This window comes from Amia ocellicauda, chromosome 9 (assembly GCF_036373705.1).
Source record: "Amia ocellicauda isolate fAmiCal2 chromosome 9, fAmiCal2.hap1, whole genome shotgun sequence".
Classification (NCBI taxonomy): domain Eukaryota; kingdom Metazoa; phylum Chordata; class Actinopteri; order Amiiformes; family Amiidae; genus Amia; species Amia ocellicauda.
This window is the reverse complement of record NC_089858.1, coordinates 12,313,202-12,332,240: the sequence shown is the minus strand read 5'-3', so window position 1 is coordinate 12,332,240 and position 19,039 is coordinate 12,313,202. Positions and strand designations below refer to the sequence as shown.

General features: G+C 39.4%; 1 protein-coding gene across 3 annotated transcripts; it reads right to left on the bottom strand.

The window, feature by feature from the left end:
* Positions 1-1,469: 1,469 nt before the first annotated feature.
* Positions 1,470-16,596, bottom strand: LOC136758619 (uncharacterized). 3 transcript variants are annotated; one of them, XM_066713158.1, is made up of 3 exons: positions 16,482-16,596; positions 16,221-16,389; positions 1,470-4,786 (listed from the first exon to the last, which is right to left on the bottom strand). In XM_066713158.1, the coding sequence occupies exon 3, from the start codon at positions 4,758-4,760 to the stop codon at positions 3,456-3,458; it is 1,305 nt and encodes a 434-aa protein (XP_066569255.1). In that variant the 5' UTR covers positions 4,761-4,786; positions 16,221-16,389; positions 16,482-16,596; the 3' UTR covers positions 1,470-3,455. The 3 variants fall into 3 exon arrangements, with proteins under 3 accessions (XP_066569255.1, XP_066569254.1, XP_066569256.1); XM_066713157.1 differs by lacking the exon at positions 16,482-16,596 and having other exon boundaries at positions 16,221-16,475; XM_066713159.1 differs by lacking the exons at positions 16,221-16,389; positions 16,482-16,596 and adding an exon at positions 5,463-5,589.
* Between the last annotated feature and the right edge of the window lie 2,443 nt (positions 16,597-19,039).

The following is a 19,039-nucleotide window of genomic DNA, read 5'->3' as shown; positions in this document are numbered from 1 at the left end:
CATGACAATGAGTTCACTGTACTAAACTGGCCCCCACAGTCACCAGATCTCAACCCAATAGAGCATCTTTGGGATGTGGTGGAACGGGAGCTTCGTGCCCTGGATGTGCATCCCACAAATCTCCATCAACTGCAAGATGCTATCCTATCAATATGGGCCAACATTTCTAAACAATGCTTTCAGCACCTTGTTGAATCAATGCCACGTAGAATTAAGGCAGTTCTGAAGGCGAAAGGGGGTCAAACACAGTATTAGTATGGTGTTCCTAATAATCCTTTAGGTGAGTGTATATATATATATATATATATATATATATATATATATATATATATATATATGTAATCATTACTTATTTTGAGAAAAATAAGGAATAAGGAATAAGGATCCAAATCATGTGTAGATTGTAATGCCCTTTCCCGGGCCTCTGTTATGTCAAATAGTGTCACACAACATGTCCCTTTGCCAGTGTCACATTATTTGGGTCTTACCCTATGTTTGCTAAACATAAAACCTGTTTTTAGACTTGCCTTGTTCAGTATGCCAGGCAGCTGAGCTAACCATGCTGAAGTTTATTATATTACTTTATTTGTGTAATGGGAGGGGTGTATTTTTTCTAAATGTAATAAATCAAAGAACTTGCTATATGTATATAGAATCATAAGCAACCAGTAACTCTCTTGTAGTTACAATCATAAACATGCAGGGGACGTACTGCAGGCTACACACAAAATGGTTTGCTATGAGCTGTGAGCACGATGGGTCGAATGGCCGCCTCTCGTTTGTAATCTTTCTTAAGTTCTAAAAGTGCCCTACAGACTGACATATGGAAGTGCAAGAGCAGTCGACTTAAATAACATGGGACCCACCCAAGTAAAAAATTCTCTCTTATGGAGGGTCGCTTAACTCTTATGGGGAGACCGGTCCCCCCAGCCCCCCTCAATTCGAACACTAATTGCAATGATCTCAAAGCAGTGTATTAACTGGGGATCATCCCAATATAGTACCCTACCAACGCTGCAATTTCTTTGCAATTGACCCTTTACTACTAGATTATGTATTGTGCTTATATTAATGAATGACAACACCTTGAGCTTTGCCATAGGCTTATGTCCATGAAGAGGGCACTTGTGTTTGTAAGAATGTAACACGCATTGCCAGACAACATTGTTACTGTGAGAATTACAGATTTATCACAAAAATCTGCATCATAGAAGTATAGTGGAAGCAATTATCAGATTTTGCACTATTCATAGACTGCAAAGCATTTGTACACTGTTATTTACAAGCTGAAAATTGTATCTTTTAATTGCTTTATGTCCTTTCATTGCTTACATTTTAAATAAAAGTACACCCACCCTTTGTGCAAATTGCAAATAAGGAAGTATGGAGTAAGGAACTTCAGTATAGGCAGTTATGTATTGAAATAATACAATAGTTCCTGTACAATACATATCCTGGTATCACCAATATGGGAAAAAACCTTAACAGGTAAGTTTTATTCCATTCTATGAAAAACATTTTCAACACTATTTAACAATGACAATTTAACTGTGACACTTTTTGGCATAATACTGGGACATTACATCTGTATCTTAGCCACTATACATCATTTCATGTGTTGTTCTACTACTAAATACAATACATAGAATGTGTGAAGAAATAAATTGGATAAAATATGATTCTTAACATTTTTATCAGTCTTTATTTGTGTTTTAAAACTAAGCTCTGTACTCTTAGTAGGAGAGCTGCCGACTTTTTGTAGGTAATTCTAAAAAGGTTCCTGCTTTGAGTTTTTTTAATTTTTCCTGGACCGAGCTCAGGGCACCCAAGCTTGTAGAGTGGAACGCTGTTCTAGTGACGGCTATTGTTCCTTATCCAGTGTGTGTGTTTACAAAATAAATGCATCATGAAGCTCCACCCCAAACAGTTTGTTCCAGCTTTCTCTTTGTTGTTCATAGTTCAATTCATATAATCCCACTACCTTTATAGATGTCAGCTTCCATTCTGTGCAGAGAAATTGTTTTTGCTGCTGAGTTGCTGTCTATTGTGACTTGCAGCACCAAACAAATTGCAGTTTCTGTGGGTGCCCTCTGAGACCAGTTGTTCTTAGCAGCTCTGAAATTCAGTTAAATGGAAACCAGTCCATTACCAGGCTGTAAACCCAGTCTGGCAACAACTGGACAAGCTGCATTTTCTTTTCTTTACCACCCCACTATCTGATCTTCACATTAATGTTGTTATCCAGTTTCAAATGCTTGCAATAGGTGAAAACGGCTTACTGAAGAACATTAGCAAATCCTACTCCTACCTATCCCAGGAAGAGAGATGATAGTGGTAGCTCTTGCTTATCTGACATAATAGATACTAGCATCTGACTTTCTGTAATAGAGAATGATACACAATGAGCTGCATTGCACAGTGGGGAGTACCGCAAATGTAATTTTCAATGTAACCGTCAAAATAAACTGTACACATGAACCATTGATTAGTAAACATTATATATATATATATATATATATATATATATATATATATAGAGAGAGAGAGAGAGATAGAGAGGTACATTTGAATCAAATAATAATCATGCACAGGGTTTCCCTTTTTTCCCTACAAGTTAAATTCAATAATTCTGTTCATTGCACTTTCCAGTGGAAAAAACAAACACACAGCCACTAAAAACAGTCATTTTTGTAAATCAGGTAAGCAGAAATAATTTCTTACAGAAGTACTTTATGTATGATTCCCTATTCCCTATATTTTTTTAAATATTGATTTGTGAATTAAAGATGGCAGGTGAAATATGCATTCCAGGATGATACAAGTGTTATCAGAATGGCATCAGAATGGATTTTAAAAGGCACATAATTCAAAAGGAATACGGCTTGCACAGTGCAATACTACACAGATTAATTCATTTGTTTCAAAGCATTATACACTTTTAATTCCCTTAGTGCTATATTAAATAAAGGATATTTGGATTTTGAAATTGACTTTGCTCTATAGCCGAGTGTGATAAACACTTTGGATAAGGGTCTCTAAAGAGGGAACTACGGATGCCCCCCTCCTGCAAGAAAAAAGGGGGATCAAATTTAAGAACACATTATTGAGAATAGTTATTTGGAATGATGTCGCTTCAGTTCCTTCATTTGCAAAGTTAGTTATCATTCGATGTGTGAAACTAAGAAATATCACACTTTTTTACATTTCTAAAAATACTTCCCTGACTTATTTAATATGAAGGTTTCCAATTCCTTTTTCTAACCAGCTGCTTGTCTTAGTGTGCATCTACTATCAACGCAGAGCGCACAGAAAGAGAGAGTGCGGCAGCCATTAGTGCAATGTCCAAATCCACACAGCTTTGTATCAAATACAAAGAAACTTGTGGGACACTGAGGTAGTTTCCACTAGTGGATGTTTGAATTTCCCTCATGTTTTTCAAGAAAAAAAAAAAAACCTCAATCCACTATCCCTAATTTTTCTATGACTTTGTTAATGTTTGGAATGAGCTCCGCTTCATACTCCCACAGCTTGGCATCGACGTGCAGTTGCTCTTTCGTGAGGTGGCCCTGCAGTGGGACCCGCACATGCACGATCCTGCTTACGTCGGGAGGCACTTTGAATGTTCTCCCCATACTCTTCAAAACTGAGTGCACAGATGTTTGCACTACTTGTCTGGGGTTAATGATCATCTTTGTTGGGTTATAAACATTCTTGCGGTCGGGCTCTCTGTAGATGTGCTCCATTATGTTGATCCCCGGCACTCGCTTCCAAAGCGGCAGGACGAATCTCTTGCTGTCGTCAAAGTAGTTCTTGGGGAAGATATGGTTCTCGATGAGGAAGACACTGGTCCCTGGGTTCTGCATGGCGAGCTGCTCCATGAGCTTGTGCAGGTTGTTGTGCTGGTAAGGCACGATGATTTCGTCGATGTCGTTCAGGAGCAGGTACTTGGTCCTATACATGTTCCTGTAAATGCAGTCGTTCAGCGTGGTCAGCTGGCCGTAGTAGTGCAGATCCCCCTTGTGCTCTTGGAAGTTCCAACCTGAGGAGGGATTGAGGAAACTTGTGATCGGCCAGGGCACTACTTCCAGGGTGCCTTCCTCTTTGTAATACTGCAGCACTTTCTCCAGCAGTGGGCTGCAACTGGTGTTATAGATGAGCACCCTTTCAATTCCCAGGATCTTGTACACTTCTATGGTCTGTATGAACTGCAGGACGTTGTTGTAGTTGCCAAACAGATTGGAAATGCACACTGTGAACTCATAAGGGAAGGCATCCTCTCGCTTCTCCTGGTTCCTTATGGGCAGAAAGCGGACATCTTTAATTTCCATTACGTCTCCGTGTCCGAGAATGGTGACCTGTGTGGCATTGCAGGAAGGCTCCTCCTTGCAGAGTGTGTCCGTCGTCACGAAAGGGAAGCCAAAGTGGTCACTGTGCATATCAATCTCTGCCTCTTTATAAACCAGTTTGTTGTCCGCACAGCAAAAGACACAATTAAGTGGTTGGTGATCCTCTCTATTATTGATCCCAATGATACGAGTCACCCTTCTTTCTCTGTGGTCTTCGTAGGCAGCCACCATAAAGTGCCTGGAACCCTTCACCGGGGCAATAGTTTCCTCCAATGGATACTGTGGACATCCATGGGATTGTATCGGAGGCTGCAGGTGGGAATTAAAGGTGCTGTATATCTGGTGGAATCCGATCCAATACACAAGTAGTAGGAGACAACCACATATAATGCATACTTTCGCTCCACAATGCATATTTATTTCACCGATGATGTTGAAACCTGGAGAAAAAACAAAACAAAGAGGATGATTAAAGAGTCATAGCAGTCTTTAGAGCAAGGGTGAACCCCCACCCAACACCGTTTGTAGTATTTTATTTTTGTAGCACGCAAGAATTAAAAAAGTTCCAGTGAAACACATGTTGAGCTCAATTCTGAGTGCAATGAAGTAGCTGAGAGATCAACCGCAATAAAAACGGACTTAGAAACTGCTTTGGAGGTGAATAAATCTGCATGTGCGTGCTTTGTTATTTTGACATTACAGACACGTTTAATGACAAATGCAGGTAATCTAATGCAATGTTATTAACGTCGGTGATATAACATGATTTAACTTATTTATGTAAGTGTACTGGACATTTTGGCAAGAGTTAAAAACGACCACTAAATTCAATTATTCAGTTCAGTCACTGCCTGGTGCATTTCTCTGAGAAAGGGTAAACCATCACAACCAATGCATTTATGCAGAGTGGGAAAAAACAGACTGGTTTTAAAATGTGATTTATGAAACCAAATTAAAATTATATTCTTAGTGATGCACAAATTGAATGTTAAAAGGCAACTGGCGTGGTGTTGCATTTTACGTGTTGTTAGGCTTCTATCACCTTTTCAGACTACGACTCGAAAACAACAGGCGAATCGCCAAAAACTATCCTTTCAAATGTATTGGGATACTCACACGACAATATGAATTCATTATCCCCAATTGCACACAAAACCTACGTGTCCACACGGTCCAGATTTCGTGAAGGTCATTTCCGACGACCATGACCGGCTAAAACTGAACTCACTGTCGAAATGACGTCACAGGCATTAGCAGTCGAATGAGGGAGAAATCGATGTGGACATTTATTCGCAAACATTCATCGCGATGAAGCTTAAAGTGTACACGTGTATTTGAGGATATTGCATATGTTTATTGTATATTCTCCACTTTATCATCAGATATATATTAATGTTAACTATTCTAACATTGGTTACATCGTTTCCAGAAGCGCAACATGGCGAACTCAACATGTGCACGGCTGCATTCAAGATTTTTGATGGGTAATCTAGTGCATAAAGTGTTCAGTTCTATGTTTAGGGCTTTAAGATAACCACGAAACTAGTTGTTTTATATATTAGTTATATTTGTTTTGTAATTGTAAATATAATTTACTGATGGATATTTAAGTCACACCAAACGATAATCTGATGTATTATAAAATGCCGAATCAATTGTGCTATTTGTTTCTCACCACATCGTTTAATTAGCAATCATTAATTTGTAAACCATTATAACAGTAGTATACATAGTTGTCTGTTGTACCTATAGTGGCGCTGATCAACGCATGCGCGTAAACGTCAGCATCGATTTCTCCAACATTAGGCAGCTAATGCCTGTGACCTCTGTGACGTAGTCATCACGAATCCACTTCACCAAATGTGTGCATCTGTGTACGATTTTTTTTAGTTTGCAAGTGGGTTTTATTAATTCGGTTGACTATCCCAATACGTCTGAAACTTCGTGATCTTCATAACGTGAAATACCCGGCATTTAACTCCTGTGTTTGGGTCCAGTATACAGCTACACAGGTGAAATCTTTATAATATGAAATAACAGGTATTTAAGCCCGGTGTTTTGGTCAGGATAACTGTTAGACATAAACTGGCATTATTAGCTAGTGATGGCAGAATAAGGCTTCCCGAAACACCGAGACAACTGAAACATTTGAGTCCAGGCTTCATGAAGCGCAACCAACACGGACTCGACAGTCATAGCAGCCATTGATCATCTTGGAAGTCTTGTTTCGATGGTTAAAAATGGTTAATACTTACTTAGCCTAGTTGGTTTATTCTTCGATAGTTTAAAGTTAGCCTATATGGAGGATAATCCATGCCAACATAAAAAAAATCAATACAGAGAAAAGTGAATAATTGTATAAATAAAACAACTGTGTGTTGATTATTAAATATATACAACATAGGCTAAGTATAAACCCACTTTATATGTAAACTCAAACCATCATTAAACTCTTAGTTACACTATGTTTATGAGCCACATTCTGTTTAAACTTGTCCCAATATATGGTTGCTTTGTATCAGAGTTTTTAAAACGAATGCTTAACATTACATAATGTTTATTTATCCCATGCAACCATGTATTAGATATATGGGCTCAAATTAGCGCCATAAGTATCGCATTCAAAAAAAAAATATATATATATATATAACAACGAAAAAACGAGAAAAAAGTGATGTTGAGATCAAAAATAAAAAAATCGAAAGCAAAATGTATAGAATTGTAAACAAAAAAAATGTATAGAAAGCAAACAAAAAAAAAAAAAACCTTGAAAGCAAGTAGTGTTAAATCGAGAGCAAAACTCGCCTGCAGTCCCTGTCTTTGCTTGCGATGCTGCGATCTTTGCTTTCGGTTTATTTTGTTTCGTTACGAGTTTTGGCGCTGAGGGCGGGATTTACAGGGAGGCGTGGATCCTGGGTCTCCATTGGTCCAGCAGGTTTGAGTGACGGGTCTTCCTGACCCAATCAGTGAGCAGGTGGGCTGGTCTGACAGTCACTCTGCAAACACATCTGACGTCACCGCTGACTGACCCACACTGAGAGGAGCAGCTACACGGCCTCGGGATTTAGTTATAAACAAAGCATGCTTTTAATAAAAGTTGTGGACAATCGCTTTCTACATATTACATGTGTTTATGTCATACAGCCTTTATTCGCATCTTTATCAATGGCGCCAGTAATTTTGTAGGTGACGGTGCATATGTATATGTGTATATATAGTTTGTATGTGTGCATGTGTGTATGCAGGGGAGGGCAAAGATACATCAAAATGTATTTTTAAATAAAATACGAAATACTTTAATTTTAAGTGTATCAAAATAAACTACAAAATACAGCAGCCACAGCATGTATCAAAATAAACTACTGTATTTTTGTATTTTAAAAATACTAAAAATACTTTTACAAGGAAAATCACTTTGCAAATCTTCCATCTATCGGCCTATTTGCTCTATCCCTTCACCAGTACACTGACTCCATTGATTAAGTAGACAATGTTTGATAGTTTTTCTCTGCCTAACGAGTCATGCGCTAAATCTGACATATGCAACCTGTTAACAGATCAAATATTCACATATCCATGTGATCACCCAGATGAAGGTTAGTTTTAAAGTAACCAACAGTTTAATGTTTAACTAACAGTTTGCCAATGACTCATAATTGTATCCTAATTTAGTTACTTGGTGTTTGGTAATGAAGGGCCTACATTGCATCTGCGACACTGACTCAATGACAAACAAGTCATTCATGAGAAGACAACTGATGGCACCTTTATTCATACCAACAAGTTTCTAAGTAATTAATCATTTGATTGTTAATCATAAATATAATAATAAATTATGTGTCAGCCAGTCATTCATGCAATGGTATGCAAAATCATGATCCTACTAAACAGCTACATCAATTAGGGTACAATCATTTAGCAATCAATTATTTATTTATCAATCATTGGACACCTATTTGGAAGTTGAAAACAAACATTTTCCAGCACTTTGTCAACAATTATTAAATGAACAATATGTTTTGATGTTAAATGTAGCCAGAAACGTAAGCAGCAAGTAGCAACAGAACTTGTCAAGGAATATTAACCCAACTCCAACCACTGAATCTATTGAGAGCCTCAGAATATAGGTATAGAGGACACATACACATTAATAGTGTATTAAGAACATTTACTTAAACTCCAATAGAGAAAACTACAATAGAGATACTACAGACCAGGTATTCCAAAACAGTTCAAAGGTTCTACCAAAACAGTCAAACTTATGTGTGAGTGTGAGAGAGAGGGAGCGTGTGATTGAGTGAGTGTGTGGGTGTGTGTGAGAGAGGGAGCGTGTGATTGAGTGAGTGTGTGGGTGTGTGTGAGAGAGGGAGCGTGTGATTGAGTGAGTGTGTGGGTGTGTGTGAGAGAGGGAGCGTGTGATTGAGTGAGTGTGTGGGTGTGTGTGAGAGAGGGAGCGTGTGATTGAGTGAGTGTGTGGGTGTGTGTGAGAGTGAGTGTGTGATTGAGTGAGTGTGTGGGTGTGTGTGAGAGAGGGAGTGTGTGATTGAGTGAGTGTGTGGGTGTGTGAGAGAGAGTGAGCGTGTGATTGAGTGAGTGTGTGGGTGTGTGTGAGAGAGGGAGTGTGTGATTGAGTGAGTGTGTGTGTGTGAGAGAGTGAGCGTGTGATTGAGTGAGTGTGTGGGTGTGTGTGAGAGAGGGAGCGTGTGATTGAGTGAGTGTGTGGGTGTGTGTGAGAGAGGGAGCGTGTGATTGAGTGAGTGTGGGTGTGTGTGAGAGAGGGAGTGTGTGATTGAGTGAGTGTGTGGGTGTGTAAGAGAGAGTGAGCGTGTGATTGAGTGAGTGTGTGGGTGTGTGTGAGAGAGGGAGCGTGTGATTGAGTGAGTGTGTGGGTGTGTGTGAGAGAGTGAGCGTGTGATTGAGTGAGTGTGTGGGTGTGTGTGAGAGAGGGAGCGTGTGATTGAGTGAGTGTGTGGGTGTGTGTGAGAGAGGGAGCGTGTGATTGAGTGAGTGTGTGTGATTGAGTGAGTGTGTGGGTGTGTGTGAGAGAGTGAGCGTGTGATTGAGTGAGTGTGTGTGATTGAGTGAGTGTGTGGGTGTGTGTGAGAGAGTGAGCGTGTGATTGAGTGAGTGTGTGGGTGTGTGTGAGAGAGTGAGCGTGTGATTGAGTGAGTGTGTGTGTGTGAGAGAGTGAGCGTGTGATTGAGTGAGTGTGTGGGTGTGTGTGAGAGAGGGAGCGTGTGATTGAGTGAGTGTGTGTGATTGAGTGAGTGTGTGATTGAGTGAGTGTGTGGGTGTGTGTGAGAGAGGGAGCGTGTGATTGAGTGAGTGTGGGTGTGTGTGAGAGAGGGAGTGTGTGATTGAGTGAGTGTGTGGGTGTGTGTGAGAGAGGGAGCGTGTGATTGAGTGAGTGTGTGGGTGTGTGTGAGAGAAGGAGCGTGTGATTGAGTGAGTGTGTGGGTGTGTGTGAGAGTGAGTGTGTGATTGAGTGAGTGTGTGGGTGTGTGTGAGAGAGGGAGTGTGTGATTGAGTGAGTGTGTGTGTGTGAGAGAGTGAGCGTGTGATTGAGTGAGTGTGTGGGTGTGTGTGAGAGAGGGAGCGTGTGATTGAGTGAGTGTGTGTGATTGAGTGAGTGTGTGGGTGTGTGTGAGAGAGGGAGTGTGTGATTGAGTGAGTGTGTGTGATTGAGTGAGTGTGTGGGTGTGTGTGAGAGAGGGAGTGTGTGATTGAGTGAGTGTGTGGGTGTGTGAGAGAGAGTGAGCGTGTGATTGAGTGAGTGTGTGGGTGTGTGTGAGAGAGGGAGTGTGTGATTGAGTGAGTGTGTGTGTGTGAGAGAGTGAGCGTGTGATTGAGTGAGTGTGTGGGTGTGTGTGAGAGAGGGAGCGTGTGATTGAGTGAGTGTGGGTGTGTGTGAGAGAGGGAGTGTGTGATTGAGTGAGTGTGTGGGTGTGTAAGAGAGAGTGAGCGTGTGATTGAGTGAGTGTGTGGGTGTGTGTGAGAGAGGGAGCGTGTGATTGAGTGAGTGTGTGGGTGTGTGTGAGAGAGTGAGCGTGTGATTGAGTGAGTGTGTGGGTGTGTGTGAGAGAGGGAGCGTGTGATTGAGTGAGTGTGTGGGTGTGTGTGAGAGAGGGAGCGTGTGATTGAGTGAGTGTGTGTGATTGAGTGAGTGTGTGGGTGTGTGTGAGAGAGTGAGCGTGTGATTGAGTGAGTGTGTGTGATTGAGTGAGTGTGTGGGTGTGTGTGAGAGAGTGAGCGTGTGATTGAGTGAGTGTGTGGGTGTGTGTGAGAGAGTGAGCGTGTGATTGAGTGAGTGTGTGTGTGTGAGAGAGTGAGCGTGTGATTGAGTGAGTGTGTGGGTGTGTGTGAGAGAGGGAGCGTGTGATTGAGTGAGTGTGTGTGATTGAGTGAGTGTGTGATTGAGTGAGTGTGTGGGTGTGTGTGAGAGAGGGAGCGTGTGATTGAGTGAGTGTGGGTGTGTGTGAGAGAGGGAGTGTGTGATTGAGTGAGTGTGTGGGTGTGTGTGAGAGAGTGAGCGTGTGATTGAGTGAGTGTGTGGGTGTGTGTGAGAGAGGGAGCGTGTGATTGAGTGAGTGTGTGTGATTGAGTGAGTGTGTGTGTGTGAGAGAGTGAGCGTGTGATTGAGTGAGTGTGTGGGTGTGTGTGAGAGAGGGAGCGTGTGATTGAGTGAGTGTGTGGGTGTGTGTGAGAGAGTGAGCGTGTGATTGAGTGAGTGTGTGGGTGTGTGAGAGAGAGTGAGCGTGTGATTGAGTGAGTGTGTGGGTGTGTGTGAGAGAGGGAGAGTACTGAATGAGTGTGTGTGCCCTGTGGCCTACATTGCAGAGGTCTCTTTTTCTCATGCTGACCTTCTTCTTCGGGTATGGATCAATTTTCTGTTCTGATCTCAACAAGTCTGGTCAAATTACTGAGTAGGCACCAATTTGAGGCAGCTTTTTTATGATGTCATTATGTAGTCTTCTCACAAAGTATTTTACAGTATTTTTAAACTACGAAATACAAAACACTGAAGTATTTTGATACAATACAAAAACATTTTCATCAACCCTATCAAATACAAATTACAAAATCCTATTTTGTATTTGAAATATGTATTTTAAATACATGTATCATAAATACTGCCCATCCCTGTGTGTATGTATGTATGTGTGTGTATGTGTGTGTGTTTCTTACCTAAACAAACTGGGACATCACATGCCCCTCCAGTTGCCTCTTGCTAAATGCTGTTATCTGAGCAGCTGAATTAAAGTGCTCTGCAGGTGACATTAATATGCACATGATATTAAACATGTTAATGTGCACGGAGCAGGTGGATCCTGAATGAACTGAATGAAGACTGCATTTTTAATGGTTTACATTAGTTATATAATACGTCCTTAACACCAGGGGGGGGTAAATCCTATGTTGATGTGTGCTGAGTTAATCTTATGCATATTCATATATTATTGGTAGTGTAGAAGGGAATGGGAAGAAAACAATAGACAAACCGCATTCGACTTCCCAGCAATAATCTACTCTACATATTATTTTCTTTAAGAAACTTGACTCATCGTTAAATATAACACTAACAGTTCATGTTTTTCCAGGCCTACAAAATGGTTGTACACAGCACTATACCTGGACAAGATGGTGTCTGTCTTTACACACCAAAATTACGTCTGAAGCAATCTAGTCATTGTGGATCTGTGGAGATAGAACGTGTGGCGCTCGTTTTGAGTGCCCCGCTAGGTACATCACACATCGCGGTGTGGGCGCCTGCGCAGACTGGAGCGCCTCCTGCATCGCCTGCTGCTGAGAGCGAGGCCCGACCTGTCAGGTAGAAGTGAACTTTGCCCTATATTCTGAACATGTACTTAAGTGTATTGATTACAGATTAAAATACATCACATATATTGCAAATATATATCTGTTCCCGCAGGGAGATGGATTTATACAAATGCAGACAATAATTAATTCCAGCAGAAAAACTGCTCGTTTTAACACTGCTGGGCTGCTCTGCACAGGCCAGCCCTCCATTAGGCAGATTGGGCAGACGCCTATGCATTGAATTTGAGGCGCCATTTTGACAACTGTCGCAACACAAACCGCGCATTTACAGCATTTTTAGACATTTTCTTCGATCTTCATTGAAAATGTATTGTCTGCAAGTTGTAGTTATAACGTTGACAGTTTAAATCCTTGTTTGCTTTAAATTAATTAGCTTCATTTTAACATTTTCTAAAAACTCCAAAATTGTTTCTAACTATTTAATAGTGAACACGTTAATACTTAATCTAGGTATAACTAAGACCCCGTGCACATTTGATAGTTAGGCCGGCCTCTTAAACTCAATGTGAATGGGGTCAGAGATTTAAGTCAGAACTAGCCCCGCCCCCAGAGAGGTGCGTCAGAGAGACGCGGAATGAACACAGAATAAACACGGAATGAACACGGAATAAACACAGAATAAACACGGAATGAACACGGAATAAACACAGAACAAACACGGAATAAACACAGAACAAACACGGAATAAACACGGAATGAACACGGGATAAACATGGAATAAACAGAATAAATACGGAATAAACACGGAATGAACACAGAATAAACGGAATGAACATGGATTGAACACGGGATAAACACGGAATAAACACGGAATGAACACAGAATAAACGGAATGAACATGGATTGAACATGGATTGAACACAGAATAAACACAGAACAAACACGGAGTAAACAGAATAAACACGGAATAAACACAGAATTAACACGGAATGAACACGGAATAAACACGGGATAAACACGGAATAAACACGGAATGAACACGGGATAAACACAGAATAAACGGAATGAACATGGATTGAACACGGAATAAACACAGAACAAACACGGAATAAACACAGAATGAACACGGAATAAACAGAATAAACACGGAATAAACACAGAATGAACACAGAATAAACACGGAATAAACACAGCACAGACACAGCTACACACTGCAGGACACACAGTATTGTCTATGTATTGTTTTAATGTCATATCGATCTATATCCTTAAATGTACTGATACATTTCGCTAGATCACATCTTTATATATATATATATATATATATATATATATATATATATATATATATATATATATATATATAATAGTCTAGGCTTAGTAATGAGTTGTAATGTAAACAGTTAAAACTACTCGGTCAATGAAAATAAATGTGTAGCTGGTAAACTTGCTATTATTTTTTCTTCTAAGTATGATTGAAGTCTGAATTGTAACAATATGCAATTTTCAGGTATGAAATGCATTGTGAAATAGTGAACGGTACCAGGTAACTTTATTAATTATCAAAATTTTGCATTTAAACGATATAAATTTAACCGAAGAGCGTTTCCATTCAAATCAATGCATTTTAAAACGAGACCAGATGTTTACTATCCAATCCGAAATGCGATTATATTGAGCTGAGCAGGACAATCACAAATGCCGGCGTTAGAGGAAACGACTGGGACGATGCAGAAATGAAAGCGCGGTTTACAATGAGGATGAGGATAAAACTAAAAAACAAACCGATGGAAGAGCACAGCGCTGCTGTCTGACGATATTAACTATAGACGCATCACAGAGGCTGCTTTCACTGGGTATCAATCACTCGCCAGACCAAGTTAAACAGAAAATAAAAATGCAATAATTACAACAAACGCAGTGGAGTCCAGAGAAAAGGCTGCACGTTTTTCCGAGGAACTCAAGAAACACTGACAGCAGCAGGACTGCATGGGACACAACCTGCAGCAACAGCACCGAGACGGACACTTCATATATGTGTGTGTGTGTGTGTGTGTGTGTGTGTGTGTGTGTGTAATAGACATTTTCAGATTATACATCTCAATAGGCTATTGATAACTAATGCATACGATTTGTGATTTAATGCAGATGTTCTACTAAATGTGTTTCGCTTTCGGGTGAATTGTATAACAGCACCTTTAGACTTGCAGTACCGAAGATAGACATTTGAAAAGGGAAATGTATTAATTCTGTTCCCTATTGAACCAGCACAAAGAAAATATAGACTCCGATCATTAGCATATATATATATATATATATATATATATATATATATATATATATATATAATAATAATAAGTGTGAACGGGGTCCTTGTCTAAGTGACAAAGTGGCCATGCTCCTATTTGCTAAAATACCAAAGTCCCTTTTCACAACAAGGATGTGTAATTAAAAGTGTTTTCTGATATTTTATGTGATTTTTGCATTACACGCAGTCCAAACCATTGATGTATGAAACCTAGCCCAAATAGTTGCATTTAGTAGTGTTTAGTACCAGTGGTTTTAAGTAGGCCTAGCTTATAAAATAATTGTTTTAATTAAAGAAAGGCGATGCAATGTAACCACTGTAGAACAGATGTATGTACTGCATGTACAGCTCCAACAAACACATATTAATAAATGCAAGAGGTCAAAGCAAGTTCAATTTCACCACAGGTTTCACCTTAAAATGTAATATATTCAATACACAATATATCACAACAATGAATGCCATTTTATGTGCAATCTTCTTTAATAATACTTCGGCTGGACACTGTAAACATATTTTATTAACAGACTCCACACACGTCTTGCTTTGACATTACAATTTCCTTTCCTGTACTCTACTGCTATTTAACGCATACTTCAAAAATTGTACTTATTACCTATAACTAACAAACACCTAGCAGTGGAAATGTATTATAGAAAATATATGGAACTGTAAACCCAGCTATATTTGTATCCTATTACTACTATATTGTTATTTTATAGCAATGATTATTTGTCTATTTTATGGAGACCATTTAACTTGAATCAATTATACCCTTTCATGCACATATTACTACAATATATGTGTTTATCTTGTACAATTCGCAGAAACCACATACACAAGTCATCATGTGGAGAATAACCATCAAATAGTGCGGTGCGTTACAGTTTTATCCGGCTCTATGGGACACGACAGGGGCACACGTTACTTGCATTTAATTTAAGTCACACGTTTTGGAAACCAATTCACCTTTATTGAATTATTTATTCAGAACAAAATCCAACCGAAGCCAAACGAATGGAAAATAGCGAGATGGTGCCAAATGCATTTAATGGTAACCTATAAGCAAACATAGACAAGGTTTCTGAACATTTAACCTTGGATTAGACATTAGGACTGTGAACCGTTGCATATTATAATTTAATATAATTTAGTTGTTTTCGCAGACGGCAAATGTTACATCGACTTATTATTGGTGCCTTAATTCCCCGAGGAAGTGCCGTATTGCATACAGTAACTGGGGCACCGTGCAAAAACAACAGAATTGCAAGGGGCTGTATCTGTCTATCCAACCCTGGCCCAATCTAGGCCAATACAAAACCGGATAATACATTAAAATCCGTTTGATATCAGATGTTTTGCAGCAGGATTGTAATATTGTGTCACCATGAGCAACATGCTCGCTGGCGCTTTCTTTGTTTCGTATGTCGGCCATGGTCACAAAAGCCACTTCTATAATTGGAGACGTTGTGATCCAGGGAGCACACGACTCTAGACGAATACAGGCTGCTGATAAAGTCATTTATAGACACAGCAACCCTCAAACATCCGCTGGATGAAGGCCTGCCTCATATGTTTCTAACGCAATTAAAATAACAGGCCGGGAAGGCTTGGCAACAGGCTCCCTGAGTCCCCAGTGTATGCGTGTGTATATATATATATATATATATATATATATTACATATCTCTCTGTATGTGTGTGTGTCAGTGTGCTCAGTTTACTGCTGTTTACTGGTTAGTACCCACCACATTGTATAGAAATGGTATATAAATAAAGACATACAGACCTCACTGAGTGGTTGAAAGGGCTCCCGCGGAGGTTTGGACCTTTGTCCGGACAGGGGTGACTGATGGGCCAGACCGTGTCCAGTCCAGTCCAGTGTCCAGTCCAGTCCAGTGTCCAGGCACTCATGCAGTGGAGCAGCGCATGGCTGTTTGGGGCATCTTGACATATTCCTATACCGAAAGCAAAGAAAAAGGTCTAAGGGAAATTCATTTGCAAACGCTGTTTTGCCGGAAGGGAAATGTGTGCCGAAAACCGGAGTCACCTCAGTCTTAAGTCTCCCTCTGAGCTCCAAGGGGCGATCTGGGAGGTGGAGCCGGGCACGGCGTTAAAAATGATATATTGGCTGCTTTCCCCTTCCTTCTGGAGCAATTCCAGTGTTTGACATGAGCTGCGCAGTTGCCCAGAATTAGACAACACACCGCTATTCTGGGTTAGCAGAAGCAACACAACATGCAGGGGACAGCGATAATTTCGGTTTAATTTGCATTTCCTTTTTTGACTGTCACAAATGGTTGATTTCCATGTTATGATGGTGGCGTGGTTTGTGTCAGAGCAATGAGCAGCGCTTGTACTAAATACAATTGGTAGCCAAACGCAGTGTGTGTGGCATGTGAATGTATGAATGCATTGAAAGAGTAATCAGGAGAGGATCTACAGGTATGCGTCGCCAGAGGAGGCTGGAGATGCAGATTTAGACCCGACAGGCATAAATGCATCGCTGTTTGATTGTGAACCGAGGAGATGAGCCAGGCGGGGCTGTGCTAGTTAAATACAGCAGGTGTGTGGTGAGTGCGGGTCTAAGCGCACTAGAATGGGAAGACACAGACAATGGCAGGCAAGTGCAGTTGATAAGCTGTGCCAGTTTGCAGACGTTAGTCTTGCGGTGTGTGTGATAAGACCGCCCATTACCCGCACAGACTTTGTTTTGTGAAAAAGGGCAAAAGACAAGACGCAGCCATTTCCATGTGCTAGCAACATGCGCAATAAAATGTGGACATATTTAATGTTATATTCCATAGAACTACTTACTATGGACTAACTTATACAATGATTTTTTATTAAAGAAGGATTATTTCATGTTTGATTGTTTTCACACCGAATACTAAAAATGTCCTGTGGTGTGACTGTCCCTGGACAAACTCTGAATAAACTCAATCTTGCATGCATGGAAAATGCAATATAAGGCTCCTAAACTGATTCTACAGGGGTTTCCTATGCTAGTATATCACACCATTAATACAAATATAAATTTCCATTTTTTTATCTAAAAAAAAAAGAATAGGAATTTATAATAATTATTTTTTTAAATGGCACATCTTGCATTAAAACCAAATGAATAACAATAGGTCCAAGGCCATGAGGTAATATATAAGTGGCTTCAAAGGTGCCTGTTTGGCATCAGAAATTGAAAAAGTCCTATGGTGTGTCTCTGGACTCAAGTAATTGAGTGTCACACCATAGGACATTCACTTTTCACTTTTAACTTTTCAAGAGGTACTGTGCATTTGTATGAACCTGTAAAGGCAGTATACATGATTTACCAAAAATTCACAATTAAAATATATAGCTTATGCTTTACTAGAATATGTTTTACAGATAGAACATATGTTATACATGGCGGCTTTTACCAACATCTGATAACCTTTATTTATTCTATTGCTTCCAGATGTCCATGAGCAAAGAGCGAACAGCAGGATACAGTGCAAGGATCAATAATGATCCTGATAAGAGAGAGTCCTTGCTGGGAAAAAGATGATTGAGGTATATTGCGATAGGTTTATCATACACAGCCAGAGCCAAAATTTATTCAGATCTTTTGGTATGTTATTATTTCTGTAGCGTAGGCCCAATTGTTATTAACCATAATTAATTATAATTAACTGCAATATTGTTATTTGTATAGGAACCACACAATACTTACTTACATAAGGGAGGGATTGAATTAGGGATGCCGTATGTCGCACATCTTCCATAGGTGTCTTATAATTACGACACTATTCTCAAAGTGACTGAATTTAGACAACCCCACAATTCTTTTTAAAATGAAATTCTTTTTAAGCCACTTAATGAAATAGTAATAGTTTTTGTCACACTTACTAGTATTTGTTTTTCTGTCACTTGATGGTCTTGCTGTACTTAATGTTACATAATGTACAATGTTACAGTACTTGTTATTACTGTTGTTTAATTGTACTTACTGTACCTAAATGTTAATATTTAATGCTACTTGTTAATGTTAGTAAAAATGGCCATGAAATGCCATAAAAAACATGAATTGTCCTGAAAATGGATCGATTGTTGCCCTCCATACTGTATCTTTGCTGTACTTTTATGTTCACCAGGTGTTGCTTTTAAAAACAAAATTAAATGTCTATTTTGTTTCTAAATGTTTCTGGTTGTGTATCTTGACGTTTAAAATTGGTATAAAAAATGTAATGAATAATGCTTTATTCAGTAAATGTGCACAACATCAAGGAAAACTGATTAGTACAAATATATTAAAATAGTTTTATTGAAGGTAGAATTAGTTTTTGATTAATAAAATCAAATGATGGGTTTCAACTACATCAAAAATTACCACCATTACATCAGTGTAAGTGTCATGTAAACACTTTCAAAAATAGAAAACAAATAGGTTTTGGTCATAGTAATAATAGTTACACTTATATATTTTATATTTAAACTTGTTATTGCAACAACAATCATCATATCCATTTATTTTAAGAAAAATGTGTTGTCACACCATAGGACGTTTTTAGGCCACAAATTAGCTATATCCTGCCAAAAAAAAAAAAGGAATTAGATCGAATGTGGAGAAAT

What these genes read in the sequence shown, in the direction of transcription:
- LOC136758619 (XM_066713158.1), bottom strand. Translation starts at nt 4,760, where the DNA reads ATGCATTGTGGAGCGAAAGTATGCATTATATGTGGTTGTCTCCTACTA.